The sequence below is a fragment of the Elephas maximus genome, chromosome 21 (assembly GCF_024166365.1).
Source record: "Elephas maximus indicus isolate mEleMax1 chromosome 21, mEleMax1 primary haplotype, whole genome shotgun sequence".
NCBI classification, from domain to species: Eukaryota; Metazoa; Chordata; class Mammalia; order Proboscidea; family Elephantidae; genus Elephas; species Elephas maximus.
The window spans coordinates 54,007,650-54,029,385 of NC_064839.1; the positions used below are offsets into that span (position 1 = coordinate 54,007,650).

General features: G+C 58.5%; 3 protein-coding genes across 13 annotated transcripts in view; 1 reads left to right on the top strand and 2 right to left on the bottom strand.

The window, feature by feature from the left end:
* Window positions 1–1,572: 1,572 nt before the first annotated feature.
* Window positions 1,573–8,915, bottom strand: RNF166 (ring finger protein 166). The gene is made up of 6 exons (XM_049863763.1): window positions 8,664–8,915; window positions 6,327–6,483; window positions 4,827–4,939; window positions 4,121–4,235; window positions 3,749–3,856; window positions 1,573–2,637 (listed from the first exon to the last, which is right to left on the bottom strand). Exons 1-6 carry the CDS (start codon window positions 8,816–8,818, stop codon window positions 2,572–2,574), a joined length of 714 nt encoding a protein of 237 aa, XP_049719720.1. The 5' UTR covers window positions 8,819–8,915; the 3' UTR covers window positions 1,573–2,571.
* A 71-nt stretch (window positions 8,916–8,986) lies between these two features.
* On the top strand, window positions 8,987–15,362 carry CTU2 (cytosolic thiouridylase subunit 2). 6 transcript variants are annotated; one of them, XM_049863761.1, is made up of 15 exons: window positions 8,987–9,106; window positions 9,763–9,849; window positions 10,848–10,926; window positions 11,146–11,205; window positions 11,886–11,946; window positions 12,473–12,582; window positions 12,701–12,999; window positions 13,234–13,369; window positions 13,528–13,659; window positions 13,933–14,024; window positions 14,123–14,226; window positions 14,437–14,578; window positions 14,698–14,764; window positions 14,938–14,996; window positions 15,099–15,362. In XM_049863761.1, exons 1-15 carry the CDS (start codon window positions 9,036–9,038, stop codon window positions 15,172–15,174), a joined length of 1,575 nt encoding a protein of 524 aa, XP_049719718.1. In that variant the 5' UTR covers window positions 8,987–9,035; the 3' UTR covers window positions 15,175–15,362. The 6 variants fall into 6 exon arrangements, with proteins under 6 accessions (XP_049719718.1, XP_049719719.1, XP_049719713.1 ...); XM_049863762.1 differs by having other exon boundaries at window positions 12,704–12,999; XM_049863756.1 differs by having other exon boundaries at window positions 14,123–14,578.
* Window positions 15,363–15,681: 319 nt separating this feature from the next.
* PIEZO1 (piezo type mechanosensitive ion channel component 1) overlaps window positions 15,682–21,736 on the bottom strand; it is a 62,284-nt gene continuing 56,229 nt past the window's right edge. For all 6 annotated transcript variants that reach the window (XM_049863755.1, XM_049863752.1, XM_049863751.1 and 3 more), the window contains 13 exons: window positions 21,220–21,514; window positions 20,587–20,725; window positions 20,324–20,471; window positions 20,024–20,238; window positions 19,771–19,929; window positions 19,537–19,684; window positions 17,133–17,321; window positions 16,877–16,969; window positions 16,629–16,801; window positions 16,426–16,548; window positions 16,271–16,350; window positions 16,006–16,192; window positions 15,682–15,931 (listed from right to left, as the gene is read on the bottom strand). In XM_049863755.1, the coding sequence (XP_049719712.1) occupies window positions 15,682–15,931; window positions 16,006–16,192; window positions 16,271–16,350; window positions 16,426–16,548; window positions 16,629–16,801; window positions 16,877–16,969; window positions 17,133–17,321; window positions 19,537–19,684; window positions 19,771–19,929; window positions 20,024–20,238; window positions 20,324–20,471; window positions 20,587–20,725; window positions 21,220–21,514 (2,199 nt within the window). The remainder of the gene's footprint in view (window positions 15,932–16,005; window positions 16,193–16,270; window positions 16,351–16,425; window positions 16,549–16,628; window positions 16,802–16,876; window positions 16,970–17,132; window positions 17,322–19,536; window positions 19,685–19,770; window positions 19,930–20,023; window positions 20,239–20,323; window positions 20,472–20,586; window positions 20,726–21,219; window positions 21,515–21,736) is intronic.

Here is a 21,736-nt window from a genome sequence, read left to right on the forward strand (position 1 = left end):
CCCACTGCTGTGCACCCCATGGTTGGCCCCCCACAGCCATACACCCCACTGCCAGCACCCCACAGCCACACACCCTACAGCCACGTGCCCCACAGCCACGCACCCCACTGCCACACTACCCATTGCTGACCCCTCATTGTCAACCCTCCACTGGCCTGCCAGTGCGCACCCTACGGTCATGCATGTGGATTTCAGAGAGCACGTGCCTGCCTCCTGCCATTCACCCCATTCCCTGGCCTCCCAGGGTTTTCTCCCTGTCCTCTCCAGAGCTTCAAACCCGTTTGTTCAGGTTCAAACCCCTACTGAGAATTTGCATTTCTAACAAGTTCCCAGGCGATGCCAATGCTGCTGGTTAGGGACCAATTCTGGGAACCACTAGACCAGTGGGTTTCAAAATTTATTACATATAAGAATCAGCTGGGGATCTTGATAAACTGTAGATTCTGATTCAGTGTATCTGGGGTGGAAATGCAAATTATTGGAAGGGGATCAAATCAGAATCGGTTTGAAGCCCTGGAAGATAACAAACACCTGGGCCAGCCTCATTGTCCTTCCTACCACCTTCCCACCGTGACCACCAGCCTTGGCCTGCAGGATCACCTCCTTAACCTCTTAATGCTCACTTTGCTTGGGGAGTGCTAACACTCCTTCAAGAAGCTGCTGATCTCAGAGAAGCAAGGCCCCTGGCTCTTGGGGTACTCAGAGGTGGGGGAGGGGGGAGGGGGGATGCTGTGGGACCCATAACTTGCACTTGGGTGCCCCCATGTCAGCTGGAGTGGCACAGGGCAGACGGTGTCCCCATGTCCAGAGGGCCTGTGGGCCTCAACTGAATATACTGGACTTAGGCCTGTGACCTGGCCTGTGCCCCGCCCAACATGGGGCGGGGTCAGATCTGGCCTCTGCAGTGGGCTCCCTGCAGTCTCCTGTTGTATCCACCCTGCCACTGCTGGCGAGCGCCGAGAGCTCTGAGCATTGGCCCAAGAGCCCACAGTAAGCTCTCTGGCCAGCTTCTTGGGAGCTGGTCTGGTTGTGGTCTCAGGGGACCCTTTGGCTGCTGCTCACTTCTCAGTGACTCTGAGTGGAGGTGAACACCTCAAAGGTGCCCTGCACCTGCAGAGGGGGTGACAGTGGAACACAGGGCCCTGCAGGTGGCAGGTGGGGATGATGCCAGTTGAGTGCAGACCTGCCCAAATGGGCTCTGGTGAGTACTCCGGGCACACTCCGGGGCCCCTCCTTTGCATCACCAGCCAACAAGTTAGCCCTGTCAGGCGAAGGCCCCCTGGCTAGGCCCTGGAGGGCAGACCAGGCCAGGGTTGTGGCCAAGCAGTAAGCACCGCCAGTGGAGACACCTCTAGCGCCAAGAGGGGCCCTGTGTGGACTTGCTAGGGAAGAGCCACCCCATGGCCTCCTGGTGGGCAGGTGCCAGCCACAGAGGGAAGCAACAAGCAGGGTGTACTGTCAGGGGACATCTGAGGACAGAAGGGATGGCCCTCTTACACTTCTCAGTCTGGTGACCCCAAATGAGCCCTTGGTTTTAATATTGGTAGAATGAAACCACTGATCAAGTTTGGCTATAGATTCTCTGAAACATTTTATTTAAGTTTTTTTTAAGAGACAGCAATAACTTATGCCATAAAACATGTTTTCTGGCCCCAGCCTCCTGCACTCTGCCCCTCTGGCCTGGGGCAGGGCAGGGACAGGGAGCCATGGGGCACCTTCCCACCTCTGCCAAGCCAGGACCCCGGGCCAGGCCATTCTGTTTCTCTGGGAGACCCTGCCCTGTCTGCAGACCCCAGCAGCCACCAGCAAGTGGGCTGGGGCCTGGGGTTTCTTCCTGGTCACTATTGAGAGAGAAACTGACAGAACCTGACCCGTGGAGCTGCCACCACCACATCACACATGCAAGAGTGGAGCCCCCGGCCCCGCTGGCTTTTGCTCCTGCTCGATCTCCCCCTCCTCCAATCCCACACAATGGTTATTTTTCATTGTTTTTTTTAAAAAATATAATCTTGTAAATGTTTCATAAAAATACTATTATTCCTAGTCAAACACGGATATTGCAATATGAAGAGTAACTGCGTTTTCTTTGCTCTATAAAATGTGAAAAGACTCTCACGCTGGATAATATAGAAAAACGCCAGAATTCCTAGGTATCACAAAAGCCAGTACCAAATGAGCAGGTGAAGGCGGGGTGGGCCAGGACGGCAGGGTGCAGCAGGGGTCTTCAGCAGCTCTGCCCTGACCCCCTCTCCACTTAGCAGCAGGGCCTTGGGTGCACAGAGTCCTCATGGCTTCGAACAATGCTACCTGCTCCAGGGTCACAGGCTGCCCTGCCTGGCCACACCTCGAGGGCACCCGCTCGGTTGCAAAGCCTCTCAGACCTAAGCTATGCTGCAGGGAGGTGAGGGGTGCCTGCTCTCCTGCCTCTGCAGCTCGGCCAGCCGGCCTCCTCATGCCTTATGGAGTCTCCACCTGGCTCACAGCAGCACGCCCACTCAGGAGCTGGGGAAGGAGCTGGACCTCAGGCGCAGGGTGAGTGGCTGACCTCATGGTGGGGAGGGAGCTGGGCCTTCAGTTCTCTGAGAGAGACAGGGCCAGGGCAGCCTGGAAGGCAGCTTCCTCATCGATGCTGTAGTCCTGGAAGACAGGAGGTGTCACCCCTCTGTTCAGTCACCCCCAGTCAGACCAGCTCTACCATATCCAGTCTCCTGCCTTAGGATTAACGTGGGGGTGGGGCATAGCCGTGAGGCTTGAGGGGTGTGCTTAGGGCTGGGGCTAGTCCTACCCCAGCTCTTCGAAGGCAGGAGAGTGGGACGAAGGTGACATGGTCCCTCTAACTCTCTTCACCCTCAAAGGCCCTGTCCCCTCCCCTGTGTGGAGCAGGGGTGCCTCCTCGGGGGGGCCCTATGGCCACCTCTCCCAGAAAAGCCCATGGGCACTCCACTGTTCTGTCTTTCCAAGGGGAAGGAATTGCGAAGCAAATGTGGTTGTGACAAGGCCCCCTGGCAGGGCTAAATGGGATACGGGGACCGCTGCTCACTGGGGAAGCTGCCTGGGGTCCAAGTACCACAGACACCTGTGCTGGTCCCAGCCGCCCAGGCTCCCTCTGGTGGCCACTTGGACTTTAAAAATAAAACCCTTGCCTGTGGAGTCGATTCTGACCCATAGTGACCCTACAGCACAGAGTAGAACTGGCCCACAGCATTTCCAAAGAGTGGCTGGTGGATTCGAATTGCCAACCTTTTGGTTAACAGCTGAGCTCTTAACCACTGTGCCACCAGGGCTTCCCACTTGGACTTCAAACCCCCGCTGCCATCGAGTCGATTCCGACTCATAGCAACCCCATAGAACACATTAGAACTGCCCCATAGGGTTTCCAAGGAGCACCTGGTGGATTTGAACTGCCGACCTCTTGGTTAGCAGCTGTAGCACTTAATCACTACGCCACCAGGATTTCCCACTTGGACTTAGCACCCCTCAAAGCCCAACCCGCGGGCCATTCCATGAATGCTGTGTGTTTCCAACTTTCTTGGGATGCTTGGGGCCCTAAGGCTGGTTCAGAGCACGAGAGAGGACTCTGAGAGGGAACAGGGTGCAAGTGGGGAGGAGCTATGGGGGCACAAGGGGGAGGGAGGGGGCACAAGGGAGAGGAGGTATGAGAGGAAGGGTGGGAGTGCAGGGCCGGGGAGGAGGAGTCAGGGCTGAGTCTGTCAGCTGCTCGCTCTGCCAGGGACAAGGCGATACCCACCACGAAGGTGTCGTAGGAGAACTTGTGTCGGTGGAGGAGATGCTGCAGGAAGTTGGCGCTCTTATAGCTGGGGTCCCCCCAGGGCATCGCCGAGCAGATGGGGCAGACCTGGACAGAGGACCTCGGCGTGAAGGGGCACAGGAAGGGGGTAGGGGAGTGGGCAGGTGGGCCTTGCGGTGCAGTGTCTGGCAAGCACAGCCTGGCCTTACAGAAGCACCCACCCCCCGCCCCTGACGTCCACGTTCCAAGTGCCCACAGCATGTGTGGGGCCTTCGGGCAGGGAGGGAGGCTCTGCCCAGCAGTGACCTCAAATGGAGAAGGGAGGAACTTTGTGACCCACTAGGTGACTGATGGGGTAGCAGAGGGGCTCACCACGCGGTTGGGGTCGCTGCGGTGGTTCTCCACACAGTGCTTCACCAGCTCCTGCTGGTCTAGGTTGCGGGCACCGCAGTACGGGCAGGTGAAGGTGGACCTGTTGGGAATGTTGCTGGGGGCAGGGTGGGAGGGGAGTGAGCCGTGGCTGATGGCCCTGGGGTCTGGTAGAGCTGAGTGGCCCCCTGCAGGAGCTGTGTCCTCCAGGTGCCCCCTCACTCCAAACACCAGAGCCTGGAGAACAACCTGTCTACCTTCCTAGGCTCCGGGCACATGGGTGCCGCCTAGTGGCTGCATTTGTCACTGCAGCAGACACAGAGCCCAGAGCCTGAAGGCTGGAAGCCGCCCCCCTCACTCTGCACTGGGGCTCTGGAGCCAGGCCGCTCCTGCTGGGAAGCCCAGGCTCCTGTCCCCACCCCAACAACACCACTGCGTGCAGCTGTCACCACCAACCTGTGTCAGGCACTGGCTTGTACCTGCTCAGGGACCCTTTCCACCTAAGGGGCACTGAGGCGCAGCCTGCCTAGGCCCCCTTGTCCTATCCCTGGGGGAGGAGCCTCACTCCCCAGGGCAGCATCCCACAGTGACAGAGTGGGCATCCTGGTGTCTGGTCAGCTCAGGAACTCAGACATGTGCTCCCACAGATAAAGTGGAAACCAGGCCAGCCAGGGCCCTGATTTTTGCTCCAGAGCGGGCGGCCACCTACCTGGGGATGGGCTGGGATGTGGGCACCACAGGGACAAACTTGGGGCAGTTGGCCATCTGCTCCTGGACCTTCACACAGGACGAGACGTGCACTCGCATCTTTGCCAGGGCCACCTAGGGCACAGGAGGGGGTGAGAAGGCTGCTAGCCCCGGGCTTGGTCAGCCAGGGTAGGGGGTGGTGCCCAGAGGAGGAGCAGCCCACAAGATAGAGCCCATTCCCCTCTGCTTTCTACTCACTGGGCCCCATGCAGCACCCATCAGTGGAGGTGCAGGACAGGATGGGACAAGGGGGATGGGGGCTTTGTTCTGCACTGAGTGGCTGTCACTGCCCGGCCTCTCTGGGCCACAACTGCCCCACTGCCGCCAGGGACCTCACGTGGGAGGACTTTTGAGGGGCGTTCCAGTGAGGGGCACCTTTCCTGATGGGACCGGGGACAACCTCCCCTCAGACAGTTGGGAGTCTTCTGATGGCAGAGCAGAAGTGTGAAAACACAGCACAGCTGTAGCCCAAGCCCCATGGGGCGTCTACTCAAGGGCAGAAACTGGCCTGGAGGTGGCACCAAGGTACACCTCTGTGTCATTTACATTAAGGAGTGGAAGGAGGAGGCGGCCACAGCCAGGCCTCCCAAGGGAGTAGACGCCACACAGCTCCATGTCCAACATACACCAAGAGGCTAGGATGGAAAGGTCTTTCACAACCTGAGTGGGGGAGTAAAGGGGCAGGAGAGTGACACCGTGTGAGCACAGACAGCGGCTGGTGAAGCCCTCCTCCCGGCCCAGATGCAACTGCTCAAGAAGGGGCTCTAGCACCGCCATCACCAGCTCTCCCAGTAGCGGATGCTGCGGCGCCTGCCCAGCCTGGTGTCAGCATGAAGACAGCATTTGCCAGGGAAGACCCAGACTGCAGACGGGAAATACTGCTGCCGGGTGGGGTGGCTCTGTGAGTGACCCCAGAGGCTCCACTGCTTCTGTCCCCCCAGGAGCATCTGGTGGGCTGAGGCTGCACCAGACACCGTCTGCTTGCCTCCCCGCCACCTGCAGGGCCTTCAGGACAAAGGACGGGGGAGCGTCACATGTGATCAGCTGGTGGGGCACTAACTAGAGAGGTGACAAAGCCATATGTGGAACCACAAAGTGAATACACAGCTGCTTGCTCTGCTCACGGTCGCTGAAACAGAAGGACCAGCTGGGGTGATTGTGGCCATGGTGGGGCACAGGGCAGGCTCCACACTCATATGCCACATGGGGGGATGACTGTTGGGACCGGAACACGACATGCGGGGACCCTCCAGGAACCAGGCAGACGCAGGCAGGGCTGCACCCAACAGGCCCTCCTCTCCTCCCGTGACCACGGCAGGAAGTGTGTGCTGTGCAGGGAGCCCATGCAGAAGCACAGACATTGCTCAACAGGAAGGAAAGCAGCCCTGCACCCCGTCCTCTTCTGGGGCACAGACCGACTCAGCCCCCAGGAAGGCCCAGGCGTGGGGGCAGGGATGGGTACCTTCTTGTTGCAGCCGCGGCAGGGCGCCTTGTAGGATGAGAGCTGCTTCTCCACGTGGGCGGCCTTGTCCACCTTCTTGGGGTCAAAGGGCAGGCGGCAGAGTGGGCAGAGAGGGGATGGCACCTGGAGGCACGGCTGGAGGCATTCCCCACAGAACCTGAGGGAGGATGGGCGCTCAGCCCTGGCCGCCCCTCCGCACACACTCGCTTGTTAGCAGCCTGACGTCTCCAGGCTGACATCTTGGGGAGGGTCCATCAGAGGGCTCCCTTCTGGATCACCGCCTAGGTGTCTGCCCATGGGTGACAGGCCCCGGGGCCCAGGGAGTTCCTGGAGCACCTTCGCAGAGTGCAGCCTCCTGCCTACAAGCTCAGACTCGGGACCCCTCCCCCAACCCGAGCACCTTCTGTCTGCCAGTGGAGCCAGGGGCGTTTGCCCCCAGACAGGGCTACTGACACTATGACAATGACTTGGTGGAAAGAAACCACTTAGAGTTGGGCAGTTCACTGAGGGGAAACAGCCAGATCACGAGAACACATTCTGAAGTAAATGTGTGAGTCTTTAAACCTTCTGTGCCTGTCTGTGTACGTCCATCAGCAACAAAGGACATAGTTTAGAGAAAATAGGAGGCTGAGATAACAGCCAGGGAAACACAGCCAGCAGGAAGGGGTGGGAGAAGAGTCTCGTCCAGGCTAGCTACAGAACAGGCTCCAGTGGGGCTAGCAACAAGACTAGGAAGAGCACTGTCAACTTCTGCCTGGAAAAGCACCAAGGGCAGTCAACAGGAACAGAGGCTTAGCATGTGGTTCTGCATCCTGTGCTACGAAAACCACATCTTAAGAGAAGACTCGTTTGAGGAAGAGGAAGAGGAAGAGGCAAGACCGATTTGTGCACGCCAAGACATTGTATACTCAAGGCCGAGATCAGGGTGAAGGTGTTGGTATCAAAGGGGCTTCTTTAACTCAGTCACACCAACTGAAGCCTACAGAGCAAAGGCTTTCCAAAACTAGGACCAGGACTAGCCTGACAGAGCTCTCAACAGTGGACTAGTGGATGGAGAACACTCCTTCAAATACCCACTAGTACAAGTCCACGAGAAACAAGTTCTGCTCCAAGGCGACCCCTGCTACCTCATCACAGCTTGAAAGATGGGAAGCAGCCTCCTCATGAGATTAGTCGACACCCATGTTCTCAAGGTGTGGGCAGGTGCCGGTGCAGCCTGACACCGAGGGAAGGGACGTGCAAGCTGGCTCTTGATCCTGACAGTGACTCGCAGGCACACACCCACTGCCAGCAGCAGCTCCTGCTCCCTCTTTGTATGTGCAGCCTCAGAAGTCAGCTGCCTTTGTTTGCAATCTTCTAGGGCCTCCTATCAGCCTGGGCGTACCTGGCCAACCCCACCCCCTTGGAAAAGCCCTCAGCAGGCCACCTACTGCCCAAGCCTTCCTGCTCTCTCTCCTCCCCACTCTGCTGCTTCTCTCAACCCCTTGCAGTGGAGTCCATTCCAACTCATAGCAACCCTACAGGACAGAGTAGAACTGCCCCATAGGGTTTCCAAGGAGCAGGTGGTGGATTCCAACTACTATCGTTTTGGTTAGCAGCCAATCTTTTAACCATTGCACCACCAAGGCTCCTCTTTCTCTCAAGAGCTCTATGATTCAGCCACTGGGAGAGGCCCTGGAATAGGGAATCTTATCTTGGCTCTGAGTGGAGCACAGCTCCTGGCTGGGAGCAAAGTCACGTCCTCAAGTTCTGTTCCTGAAACACCCCTGGCTCAGCTGGAAACCGCGGTAAGGTGCCTGCTGGCTGCTCAGTGTGACCCAAGTACTCCTTTGAAACAAAACAGCACCAGACTCCAAACAAATCCCTCTCCTAACTTTAGGGAACTTCACTCTCTGGTAGTCAAGAGAAGCAGGCGGTGGTCCTGAAAACGAGTTAACAGCAAAAGCCACAAGTCATTTATTTATAACAGCCGCCCCAGTCTCCACGGGGTGGACCGAGTGAAAGGCGACTGGCGCATTGGTGCGGTACAGCCTTCTGGTACCCGGGCGGTCCCCTCCGCGCCCCACCCCCAAGTCCCGGCTGGGCTGCAGCTCGTCCCCGTGTGCCCAGGCGGCTGCCGAGTCGAGCGCCTGGGGCTGGCGAGCAGGAGGCCGGGCTGAAGATGAAAATGCCCAAGGGCAGGAGTGGCGCTGCGCAGGGAAGCCCCGAGCCCCCGAAGCGCTCCGAGTCCCCCGCGCGCCCAGCTCCCCACGAGAGCTCCGTGCGACGGGCTCTGCCAGGCCTCGGTGCCCCGGGCCGGGCGCCAACCGACACCTCCCCGAGGTCGGGCACACTCACGTGTGGCCGCAGCTGCCGATGGCCACCGGCCGGTGGTAGACCTCCAGACAGATGGGGCAGCTGTACTGAGCCTCCAGGCCGCTGTCGCCACCTGCGGGCCCGGCCGGCGGCTGCCGCTGCTGAGCCGAGGCCACTAGGCTGCGGAACATCGCCATCCCGGGGGCCGGGCCCGCTGCCGCCGCCAGCCCCCCGTCCAGTACTGGCCCGGCCGGGTCCGACCTGCGCGTCACGGCGGCGGCGGCGCCGCGCTTACGTCATCGGGGCGCTCCTGCCGACACCGGCCTGGCGGTCCGTCACGGCAGCGACGGCGCTGGTGTGACGTCATCACAGCGCGCCCGCAGTACAGCTACAGCCGCCGCCTGCATCGTAGGCATGTGCCAGGTGGGCGAGGATTACGGGGAGCCGGTCCCCGAGGACACGCCGCCGCCGCCGCCGCGGCCTGGGTAAGAGCTGGGCAGCCGGACGCGCTGGGCCGCCTCTCCCTTGCACGCCGCGTACTGGCGCTCCCGCTGGCGGCGAGCCCTGTCCAGAGGAGCCCACCCCGGCCTGGCCTTTGGCGTCACTGCTGGGGTCCCGCGGGCTCGGGAAGCGGGAGGGACCCAAATGGTTCTCGGGCCCAGTGCCGGGTCGAGACCGGAACTCGCTCTGCAGCGCTGGGAATGGCTGTTAAGGATCTCTTCACTTGTTCCCGCCCCTAACTCTTGGAGCCACTGGGAACAGGTCTGCCGGTCACAAAGCTGTCTTACTCCGGGGGAAAAAGGCGGCCTTTCTGTCACTTCTACCCACAGTTTCTATTCCTTCCCTCCAGGGCCACACAGAACAAGTTCTGTCTCTCCTGTCCATGCCATCCCTGAGAGACTGAGAGGTGGCCTTTATGTGTCCCACAACTACTTTTTCAGGCCAAACAGCTCCTTTGGTCTTTTTTTTAAGTTGGTGGCTGGAATAGCCATGTTTGTCTGTACAGTTCCCCTCGTGACCACTCCCACACATGGTGCCTTCCTCTTACCTAGCTGGGGGTGAGAAACTGGATCCTGTCTCCTGGAAGCCCACCAGCTTAATCTGCGTTCTGTTCTCCTCCCCCTACACCCCATCTTCAAAGCCGTGAGCAGAAGTATGTGAAGTGGTGTGTGAAGTGCAAGAAAGGTGTGCCCGTCTTGGTGATCCGGGCAGGAGATGCCTTCTGCAGGTGAGCACCTGGAGGTGGGGAGGAGGCCCTGGAAAACACAGTCTTACAAGGGCAGTCAGGATTGACTACGGTTTTTAGACTTTGTTTCTTCTTCTTAAAAGCCTTTGGTTACTTTAGTTATGCTTTTAATGCCGTTTCTGCTCATCCTGGTGTCATAGTAGAGGTGGGAAGTATTGGTTTCCTGCTTGGGTAACATTCTCCCATTATCTAGCCCTGGATTGGGTGATAGGAGGGTATCAGACGGAGCTTGGGGGAGAGTTGAAAGCAGGGACGGGATGTCTGGATTGGGTTAGCGTGTAGAAGGGGTGGACATTTGGCAGCATCTGGGCCACGTTGAAGGGCAGGTCCTCTGGGTGACTGTCACTTACTTCACTGATGCCTGTTTTAGCTGTGGAGAAGGTGGAGTGGGAGGAGGGCTCTAGGCTTCCCCAAGTCTAGGGGGTCTACAGTGAAGAATCAGAGACCTATTCCCAGAAACCTGGGTGTGAAGGCCCTTTGTTTTATCTGTGATGTGGCCCTGTCACATCTTACTTGCATTTAACTGTTTCAATGTTTGTTTTTTCTTGACCTGTGGTTCCCAAGGACAGGGCCAGGTCTCCCCCTCCCATTTTGGCCCTTTAATGCTTAGTGGCTGTGCAGACTTTTTTTGTACAGTGAATGTTTGTGCCTGGTGCAGTCCAGGGCCTCAGTGCTCTGGAGGGTGAGGCTCTTCTACAGTTGGTGAGAACTCCTGCCCCCTTGCTGGTCTCTGTTGCTGCCTTTGCTGCAGATTCAGGCTTCTGGTCTTCAGCAAATGTTCTCACCCTGCTTCTTAAAGATAAAACTTGTTAAGAAAGGAGTAGCCAAACGTAGCCTCAAGTGTCCACCCTGCTGACCTGGCATGAACAGACTTCCTGGTCCTGATGCTGGGTGGGGGTGGGAGGGTGGTGTGGAGGGACTGGCTGTGGGCCAAGGCTTGCCTGGCATTTTGGCCACAGCTGGTGGGGTCTGTGTTACAGGGACTGCTTCAAGGCATACTATGTCCACAAGTTCAGAGCTGTGCTCGGGAAGAACCGGCTCATTTTTCCAGGTGAGAAGGTGAGTGTGGGGCCTGGGGTCCACCTCCTATGTCTGGGTGTGGGCGCTGGGTCCCAGAGGCAGCACCAGCCCTGAAGAGCCCTAGCTCTGCAAGTGGCCAGCCCATCTCAGCCACATATTCCTGTGGCCTCGAGGAGATGCCACTTTCCTGGAGACTTCGGAGGTGGACACATTCCTGTTGGACATGTGTGTGCCTCTCAAGGTTCCTTCTCTCCCCAGGTCCTTCTTGCATGGTCAGGGGGGCCGTCGTCCAGCTCCATGCTTCGGCAAGTCCTGGAGGTATGTCCGCACCCACCCTTTCTTCCCTCCCAGGCAAGGGCTGCTGCGGGGTTGAGCTCTGGGGTGGAGGGGCCTCCCTTCTTGGCTGGCACTGTGGCATCCTTGGTCAGTGCCAGAGGGGCTGTCCAGGGGGTTTGGGGTGTGTTTAAGGAGGTGTGCAGCCAGAAGCCATTTCCAGGATGTCACCGTGCCCAGTGCAGCCCCGTCTACCGACTCCCACTGTATATAGTATAGGCATGTGACCTAGGCAGAATATGACTGAAGGTGTCCCTTAGGCCACTGTGTGCTCTGGGGTCCCCAGGTCCAGGGGACCAGTGTGTCAGATGAGACAGGTAGATGTGCATGGGTGCCTTTGGGTGACCCAGGGGCTAACCCTGGCTGGGGTCTACCATGAGAGCTGGGTTTTATGGGGCTCCAGCAGGAGGAAGGGCTATGCTGGGTGAGGCGAAGGTGGCGGGGGAGGGGGCGTGGGCAGCAATCTGAGATGAGGGTGCAGCGAGGGCCTGGACCCCAGCAGCATCACCTTGATCTGACTAAACTGCTTCTCTCAAGACAGTCTGAGGTCCAGGTGGAACTCGGCATCCGGTAGGGGGCATGTCCTGCAACTCAGTGCTGCAGGTTTGGGACATTTAGCCATTGATTCTGGCCCAGCCAAGCCTCTTTGTCAATTCTCCCTGCAGGGCCTGAGTCGAGAGTCGGCCAAGCAGCTGCGTTTTGTGCCTGGGGTTGTTTATGTTGATGGTAGGTGTGGCTCAAGCTTTCCAGGTCTAGCCACTCCCAACAGTGGACCCTCCTTCTGGTGGACAGGTCAAGTACTGCAGGCAATGGCCCTGCACAGGGCCGGGGTGGGGGCGGGGCCAGTGCTGACAGGGACAGGCAACACCACTGTTACCTAAGACGCGATCATTGTTGGACATGGGTTGAGGCAGGGACATCTGGCCCACCTCCCTCGCAGGGGCGGCCCCAATGGAGGGGAGCTGTGCAGAGGACTAGCCAGTGATGCACCTCTCCCCAAGCCATGATAAAAACCCACTGCCAACTCTGAAAATGTTCTTCAGCGGGAAACTGCCTCACATCCACAGTTTTCAGAAAACTTGCATCCTGTGGAGTGCTGCAGCGTGGAGCTGGCCACATAGTGAACCCTCTCTGGGGTCCCCTTGGGGGCTCTGAGTGGGCCCTGGGGCCCAAATGTTCTGGTCCTAGGACGAGATGGACACCCCTCCCTGGGCTCGTGTGTGGCTGTGACTCCTCTCTGCCTGGCTTGCAGAGGGAGCAGCCTGTGGCCGGAGCCTGGAGGACAGAGCAGAGACCCTGGCTGAGGTGCGGTCGATCCTGCACTCCACCAGCCTACCGTGGCATGATGTCGCCTTGGAAGAGGTGGGCATGTGTCCACACTGGAGACAGGAGGGGGTGGTCCTGGGCATGTGTGTGGCCTCAGTTTCCCCTTGACCACTGACCTCCCCACTTGCCCACCTGATGCGCCCCTCTGGCCCAGAAGGTGTTCGGCCTGCCCCAGTCTGTGCTGCGGCACTTCTCCCAGGAGCCAGCCTCGGGTGATGGGGCCTACAAAGAGGCCGTGGATGGCTTCATCCGGCAGCAACAAGGTCTGGGGACCGAGGGGGCCAGGGACAGCCCTAGCCCGGCCCTGAGCGGGGAGCAGCCAAGCTGGCCCAGCCCCCACAACTCCCAGAGCCCAGCAAGGCCACCTCTGGCTGGTGAGACTGAGGCTCTATGCAGACTGTTCAACTCAGTGCAGACACTGACCACCAAGGAGGAGCTCCTGCAGACCCTTCGGTGAGCCTGGCCCTCTGCCCAGACTTCTCCACCCTGGGGTCTCACCCTGCCGATCTAGGCCCCCAAACCCCTCTTCCCTGGGGTCCTGCCCCACCCAGACCTCCACCCTGGGGTCTCACCCTGCCCAGACCCCCTCTGCTGTGGGGTCTCACCCTGCCCAGGCTCCTGAGGTCCCTTCTGCCCCAGGGGTGCTGCCCCGCCTCCACTCAGGCCCCCAGATGCTCTGGCCCACAGGACCCATCTGATCCTGCATGTGGCCCGAACACATGGCTACTCCAAAGTGATGATGGGAGACAGCTGCACCCGTCTAGCCATCAAGCTCCTGACCAACCTGGCACTGGGCCGAGGGGCCTTCCTTGCGTGGGACACGGTGCGTAGGATCAGGCAGGCTCCCAGGGTCTTCCCTTTCCCTTGCTTCCTCCACTTGGTGTGAGCCTGGTCCTGGCCCCCCAACTGACAGGGGAGGGGGTAGGGAGGGGGTCTGGCTGGGGGCTGGCCGAGCACAGTAGGAACCTCCCACTCCTCTAGGGCTTCGCAGATGAGCGGCACGGGGATGTAGTGGTGGTGCGACCCATGCGGGAGCACACCCTAAAGGAGGTCGCCTTCTACAACCGCCTGTTTGCCATCCCCACTGTGTTCACGCCAGCCATCCACACCAAGGTGGGTGAGCACACTGGGTCCTGGCCTGGACTGGTGGGGGAGGGGCACAGACTCTCAGAGAGGTAGGGTGGGGTTGCAGTGTGATCTTTGTCTGGATACTTGAGAAGTAGGTCAGCTGGCTGCTTCCTTCAGCCACGACAAGGCTGACGCCCAGTACTGCAGGCAGCACCCCCTCTTGGGCAACCCATGTGACCTGGGTGCTGCCCTCTGCACTGGGGTCTGCCCTCCACACTGGAGGCGGCCCTACAGCCCTCCCACCTGACTTTCCTTCAGGCCCCAGAGAAGGCCAGCATCCACCGGCTGATGGAGGCCTTTGTTCTCCGGCTACAGGCCCAGTTTCCCTCTACCGTCAGCACTGTGTACAGGTGCAGGGTGGGAGTATGTGTTTGTGGGGCAGGGGGAGCACCTGCCTGGGCTGTCTCCCACTGATGGTCACTAGTACTCTGTACTTGCATGGCCACAGGACAAGCGAGAAGCTGGTCAAGGCACCCCGAGCTGGCCAGGCTGCCAGCCCCTCCCGCCCCTGCTGCCTCCTCTGCCTGTGCACACTGGACATTGACAGTGCTGGTCTGCACCCTGGTCTGGGGGTGGGGACATGGGCTCTGGTCATGCTCTGGTCTGGGGGCAGTATGGACCCGGGTCACATCCTGGTCTCTGGGGGACCGTGTACCTGGGGTTGGAAGGCAGATGGGCTTGGGTCTTGGTCCAGCAGCCCCGTGGTCCCCAGGCCCTTCCTGCCCTCTCCCTTCCATGTCCCAGTCCAGTCTCTGCTTGCAGATAGTGCCACAGCTTTTGGGGCCCAGACTGCCACAGCCCTCTCACTGAGGCAGGCCCAGGCCAAGGAGCCCACAGTGCCCTGCTGCTCACCAGGGCTCTGCGGGGACCAGGGTTGCTGCAGGGGAGTCAGGCCCAGCGAGAGGTAAGTCCCTGCCCACTCCATGGCCAGCCCCTGCAGCTGCACGGGACGGGGGCACCCCTCACTGTGCCTGCTCTACTGGGGGCCAGGAGCAGGGGTACAGGCCCACCCTGCTTCCTCAGGGAGGAACTACGAGCCCGTGTCATAGAAGAGCTGTGCTACAGCTGCCGCGTGAACATGAAGGATTTGGTGAGTGGACCTCCCGCTTGTGACATGTGGACCCTTCCCACCCTCAGCCCAGAGGTCGGGTTCTTTGGGTTGAGAAAGGCAGTGGGGGGCTCCTGGCAGCCCTGGCCCCAACTTGGCTCTAGAGTCTGAGCTCTGTGGCTCTCAGACCTGGCCATGTGGCCCTTTTGTTGCAGCCCTCTGTGGACCCCCTCCCACCCTACATCCTGACTGAGGCTCAGCTCCGCAGCCGCAGGTACCCAGCACCCTCTCTGCTGGGACGGCCCTGGGCGGAGTATCCTTCTGGGCCTGGCCCTGCCCTGAGCTGGGCAGGTGTCCGATTGCAGTGTTCCCGCAGGGCCCAGGCCACACAAGAGATCCGGGAGTTTCTGATAGAGGATAGTGAGGACGAGGTGGAGACAGGCCAGAGCTGAGCCCCTGGACCGCATCCCCTGGACTGCCACTGCTCCTGGGACAAAGCTGCCCAGCCATGCCACTTAACCAGAGCCCTCCGCAAGTGCCTGAGCACAGCGCTCTGTAGGGCGAGCGCCGCAGGATGGGGGCTGTCCACACTGGGCAGGAGCTCAGAACCAAGGCTGTCCCAGCATATAATTGTTCATTTGTATAAATAAAGAAGTTTTTAATTAGAAAACTCTACAGTACGCGTGGGGAAGGGAGGCCGGGACCCCTGGCCCAGTGTGGCCAGTCCTGGGGGGATCCCATGGCTCTGGTCAGGATGCAGCCCATGGCTGGGATGCGAACACGGCGTTCCCTTCTTTGGCAGCAGCATCAGGGCTCGGGTGGGCCGGGGAGGAGGTGTCACAGCTGGTGGCCTTGGGCTGGGGCATCTGCTCTCCTGTGGGCCAGGAGTGCCACTTGCCCACCTGTCCACGCTGTGTGGCCTGGCGGCTCCTTCATTCTCCGGTGCGCTGTGTGGCACCCTACTCCTTCTCGCGGGTCCACTTGATCATGGTCTCTGGCGAGCGGTAGAGGAAGATGAGCTTGGCGTACAGCTCCTCCTCCAGCTCGAGCTCACGAGTCTCACGCACCAGGAAGATGTCCTGGCAGAGTTTGAGGATGCGGTCCACGCAAGGCAGCTCTTCGAACATGATGGAGTGGGAGATCTCACTGAAGAAGCCACGCACGAACTTGCCGATGACCAGCACGATGGACACGTAGAGGCCCATGATCCTGTGGGGGAGGGAGTGAGTCTCAGGCTGCTCCATCCCACCCTGCCCGCCCCTCCTGCCCACCCCCATACTTACCCGTAGCCTGCCAGGAAGCCAAGGCTGGGTGGGCTGACCTTGTCGCTGAAGATAACCATGGGCAGCAAGTTGCAGTCAGCCTGGCAGTCCTGCAGCTCCACCACCCACCACTCGAGGAAGCCAGCGGCCCCGGTGCCCACCTCCCTGCGCAGCTGGATGCGCACATCCAGGTAGTCATCTTCCTCATCTGCACAGAGTGGATGGTGGGTCAGGCCTTGTGTGCACCCCGCCTGCACTCCGCCCCCCAGGGAGACCCAGTACTCACTGGGCTGCAGCTGTTTCACGGGGTTGGCTTCAGGTCCATTGGGGGCACGAATGTACTTGGGGAAAAGGTTGGAGATGACCCTGCGGGAGGAAGCTGGCAGCTCAGGCCTGGCCCTCCCATCACCATGGCCCTCCCAGAGGGTAACCCCCACTCACACGGACTGGTTGAATGTGCCCTCAAGCAGGCTAGCCAGCTGCCACCGTGCTGTATTGTTTGGAGCCAGGTTCAGGGTGTGCTTCTCATTGGTATACTCCACAGTGCCACCTTTGGCCAAGTCCCTGTGGGCCCGGGAGAGAGTGAGCGCCACAGGCAGACCCCATGCCACCCAGATCCACAGGCCTCGCCCCACCCCACCCACCTCTGGAAGTTCCAGGTGAGGCGCAGGGTGATATCTGATGTGCCATTGTACAGCTCCCGCTTCATCTGGGCCCGGCTTGGGGGACTGATACGCCACAGTGCTCCTGAGCTGCCCTCGATCTGGGCCGTGACGATGTCCTCAGGGCTGTACTGGCTGATGAACTGCATGGCAAGCTGGGGGCAGGGTGGACACACTTCAGCAGGCTGCCTGGCTCGTTCTACCCACCACAGCCCTGGGCAGGCACTCACCGGGTAATGGTCAAACTGCTTGGACAGCGCCTCATAGGTCTGGGCTGTGAAGGGCACGATAGACGGCTGCTGGGCACTCATGGTGAAAAGGGGCTGGGCACAGAGGGAGAGCAGTGATGCAGCCGGGCCACCCCAGCCCCAGCGAAGGGGACCCACGCAGGGTCAGTGGAGGATCCCCCCTGGGCCAGGCAGCCACCCCAGTTTCTCCCACTGTCTATGCTGAGTGCACTGCCCTGGCTGGGACCACTCTACTCACCTCATAGCCGCCCAGCTTAAGGGTGACAGTGACATCAATGGGCTGGTTGACCACACCGACCACTGAGCGCACCAGCGACATAAAGAGCAGTGGGAACCAAATGATGGCAATGAGGAAGAGGATGATAAGGCCGCCCATGCCATATTTGACAATCTTCTTCTTCTTCTGCCCCTTGGGCTGTGGGTATTTCTGTGGAGATTTGGGAGAGATGGGAGGCAGATGGAGACACGGTCACCTGGCTGAACACTCTGCTTGGCCCCCTTCTCTCCTGCCACACCAGGCCCTGTGCCCTGGGGAAGGGGCGTCCTCTGACTCCCTCTCTCCCTGCCATTCCCAGAGCCTCATTCTCCATGCCCTCCTCCTCCCCTCATATGGCCATGGTCTCTGGCTCACCCAGTGGTCCCACAATGTCAAGCCTCAGCCTGACATCAAAACTTATCATAAAGCTTACAGTATTCACAACAGTATGGTACTCGTGTAAGGACAGGCATACAAGCCAATGGAATAGAACTGAGAGTCCAGAAATAAACCCTCACATATATGGTCGATTGATTATTTGACAAGGGTGCCAAGACTTCAGCGGGGGAAAGGACAGTCTCTTCAACAAATGGTGCTGGGACAACTGGATCTCCACATGTAAAAGAATGGAGATGGACCCCTACCTCACACTGTATGTGACAAGTCAACATGGAATAAAGATCTAAAAGAGCTAAAACCATAAAACTAACAAGAAAATATAGGGATAAATCTCCCTGACCTTAGGTTAGGTAAAGATTTCTCAGATACGACACCCAAAACACAGGCAATCAGAGACTAGATAGATGAACTGGACATCGTCATCATTAAACTTCGTCCTTCACGTCTGGGGTCTTAAATGGTAGCAAGTAGCCATCTAAGATGCATCAATTGGTCTCAACCTACCTGGAGCAAAGGAGAATGAAGAACACCAAAGACACAAGGTAGTTATGAGCCCGAGGCAGAAAGGGCCACATAAAGCAGAGACTACATTAGCCTGAGACCAGAAGAACTAGATGGTGCCTGGCTACAACTGATAACTGTCCTGACCGGGAATACAACAGAGAACCCCTGAGGGAGCAGAAGAACAGTGGGATGCAGATCCCAAATTCTCGTAAAAAGACCAGACTTACTGGTCTGACTGAGACTAGAATGACCCCGGAGGTCATGGTCCCCAGACCTTCTGTTAGCCCAGGACAGGAACCATTCTTAAAGCCAACTCTTCAGACAGGGATTGGACTGGACTATGGGATAGACAGTGATACTGGGGAAGAATGAGCTTTTTAGATCAAGTAGACATACGAGACTATGTTGGCAGCTCCTGTCTGAAGGGGAGATGAGAGGATAGAGGGGGTCAGAAGCTGGCCAAATGCACACTAAAAAGAGTGGAGGGAGGAAGTGTGCTGTCTCAGGGGGAGAGCAATTAGGAGTATATAGCAAGGTGTTTCTAAATTTTTGTATGAGAGTCTGACTTGATTTGTAAACTTTTACTTAAAGCACAATTTGAAAAAAAAAATTCGTTCTTCAAAGGACACAATTAAGTGAAAAGTCAAACCACAGAATGGGACTAAATTTTTGCAAATCACAGATCCAGTAAGATTCTAGTATCTAGAATATATGAAGAACTCTTACGCCTCATTAAAAAATAGACAAGTCGGTTTAAAAAATGAGCAAAGAACTTGAATAGGCTGTTCTCCAAAGAAGATACACAAGTGGCCAATAAGCATGTAAAATGATGCTCAACATCATTAGCCATCAGCGAGGTGCAAATCAAAACCATAATGAGATTCCACTTGACACTAGGACGGTGATTAAAAAAAAAATATTGATGAGGAGGTGGAGAAGTTGGAACTCTCCTACATTGCCGGGGGGAATATAAAATGGTACAACCATTTAGAAAACAGTTTGGCAGTTCCTCAAAATGTGAGACAGAGTTACTATTTGACCCAGCAATTCCACTCCTAGGTATCTATGAAAATGAAAACATATCCATACAGAAGCTTGTACACAACTGTTAATAGCAGTATTATTCATAAGAGTCAAAGTAGAAACAACCCAAATGTCCACCAACTGATGAATGGATCAAGAAAGTGTGGTCCATCCATACAACGGAGTGTTATTCAGCTGTAAAAAGGGGTGAATGACTGATAACCTGCCTTTGCTGAGATCTCCCGTATCAGGGCTGAGTCCACTAGTACTTCCTTGAAGGCCCTTCCATGAAGCCCCGTCTGGCCCTCTTAAGAAGACCCCTCTCAGGCCTGCTGTGGTTTTCTAGCTCTGATAGGGCTGTTTGAGTGCAGACTCCACACCACAAAGACCTTGTGCCCAGAGGGAGGGAGTGGACAGTGCCCCCGGCTTCTCCCCATAACACCTGCTTGGGCCACGCTACCTTTTCTGTCTCTCGGCTGCACTTGATGATGAAGATGTTGGCGTAGATGTCCTCCACGCACATCCAGTTGGACAGGGATAGTGTGGTGTCCGTCCACACCCAGTCCATCACCGCTCGCAGTTCCACCAGGAACGGCACCAGCCGAAACCTGCCCATGGCAGAAGGACCCTTGTTAGGTGGGCCTGAGGGAGGGGTGCCTGGTGCCTCCTCTGCGGCTTGTAGGCCCACACTCACCCCTGGAAGAGGAAGAGGTTGAGGTGGTTGTACTTCTTGGTGAGGAAGTTGCCCAGGATGCGGGTAGGGTAGCCACAGCGGATCTGGTAGGCAGACAGGGCGAAGTAGATGCACTTGACGAAGTACCACAGCTGGGCCACCGCATTCTGGCTGAACATCCTGTGGGGACCGCCCAGGCCGGGTCAGGGTGCCATCGGACTCAGTCCGGGGTGAGCCCACGACCTCCCTGCCCCAGTGAGGGCGCTTGGCCCACCTCTCGGTGACAGCAGGCAGGACGAAGAACATCCACAGGTGGATGGCCAGCACCAGCGCCACCTGGAAGGCCAGCTTGCCCAGCACGGTCTTGCGCAGGTAGAGGGCGCGGTCGACCACCATGGTGCTGAACTGGATCAGCAGCATCACCAGGAAGGCCTCGGGCACCTGGTCGTCCGACAGCGAGGACGTGATGTCTGTGGCCGCTGAGTGCTTCTGTGATCAGAGAGCACATGGGTCACTCACTAGGGCTGGCTTGGCATCATCGCCAGCCTGGAGGGACCTGGGGGCTCTGGCTCACCCCAAATGCCCAGAAGCCAAAGATGATGATGATGAAGTCGACGACGTCAGCCAGGAACATAAGCGCGTAGACGTCGGTGGCCGCACGGTACTTGCTGTGCAGAATGTCACGGAAGAAGCGCCGCGGGGGCTGGAACACGCTCTGGGCTCTGCAGGCGGTAGGCATGTGTGGGTTCAGGCTCTGTGCTGGCCTCGGGATTCTCCTCCATCCCTGCACCCCGCCCCAAACCCGCCCTGGGCTTCTCCCAGGGCCGAGTCACTCACAGTGACAGGCAGAAGCTCTGTAGCTGCAGCCCGGCTGCCTTCACCCTTTCCCGGGAGCGGCTGGGTCTCTTGGCTCTCCCAGAGGCCACAGCGTCCTCCTCTTCCTCTTCCTCCTCTTCTCCTTCCCCCTCCCCAGATCCTGTGGGAAGAAGCTGCTGCTGACAGAGCTCCAGGGCTGGGCCAGACTCACTCGCTTGACCCCAGAGATGAGCCTGGGAGGCTGGCATTGCCTCATTTTGCAGACAACGAGACTGAGCCTGGGCATGGTGCCAGCGTCCCCCAGCAGTGGGGTCACAGCTTCTGTAAAGGGCAGCAATGAGGTCCAGTCCAAGCCAGTAGGCTTCTTACCCTCCTCCACCGCATCAGCAACCAAGGCTGAGCACAGCTACAGTCTCCCCTGAAAGGGCCAGACCCCCTGGCCCCAGTGTAGTGATGGAGCCCTGAGTCAGTTCCATGCTGGGCCTTGGGCGTCTCAGCTGTGAAATGGGCCACTCTGCCTCATCCACCTCCCCAGAGACAGGGCTGTGGACCCTGAGTTACTGTGGATTGGATTGACTGTACTGCTGGCTGGGGGCAGATGGTGTGCGGTAAGGACGGTAGACCCTGAGTTACTGTGGATCGGGGCGACTATACCGCTGGCTGCTGGTCCTTTGGGCTTTGGGCTCTCTCTCTTCCTCCTCCTGAAACGCAGGCTGATGCGCCTCAGGCTGCGGGGCTTGAGTTCCACTTCAGGCTCCAGGGACTCGTCCTTGGCTCCAGCCCTAGCTTTGACCTGGATGTCATCCTCGAGTGGGGTCTCGGCCACCCCTGGCTCTGTCTGAGGTCCTAGCAGGGCCGCAGGCTCCTCCCCAGCCTCCTTCTCCTTCTCACTACCTCGGTCAGGTTCCTTGGAGAGTGAGTCCTCCCCGTGGTCCCAGAGGCCGTAGCACTACCAGAGGGGGAGAGGGAGAAGATCAGTGAGGGAGAGGCCAGCCCTGCCCCTTCTTGGGCTACCTGGGGCTTCCCAACCACTGCCCACCCCCAACGTGGGCCTGGGCCCAAGAGGGTACTGGAGACTGCCCAACTACCTGACCCCTCCTCAGCACTGTCCTGGGGGCCGCCTGTCCTGTCGAGTCCCTGATGCTGTCCTGGGTATACTCGCCCTACTCCT

Coding starts and splice junctions, on each gene's coding strand:
- CTU2 (XM_049863756.1), top strand. CDS start 9,036: ATGTGCCAGGTGGGCGAGGATTACGGGGAGCCGGTCCCCGAGGACACG. Junction 13,000..13,233: donor GAGCTCCTGCAGACCCTTCG/GTGAGCCTGGCC, acceptor TCTGGCCCACAG/GACCCATCTGATCCTGCATG. Junction 14,765..14,937: donor GCGTGAACATGAAGGATTTG/GTGAGTGGACCT, acceptor CTTTTGTTGCAG/CCCTCTGTGGACCCCCTCCC.
- RNF166 (XM_049863763.1), bottom strand. CDS start 8,818: ATGGCGATGTTCCGCAGCCTAGTGGCCTCGGCTCAGCAGCGGCAGCCG. Junction 3,857..4,120: donor GCAGCGACCCCAACCGCGTG/GTGAGCCCCTCT, acceptor TCCTCTGTCCAG/GTCTGCCCCATCTGCTCGGC. Junction 2,638..3,748: donor TCTCCTACGACACCTTCGTG/GTGGGTATCGCC, acceptor CCTGTCTTCCAG/GACTACAGCATCGATGAGGA.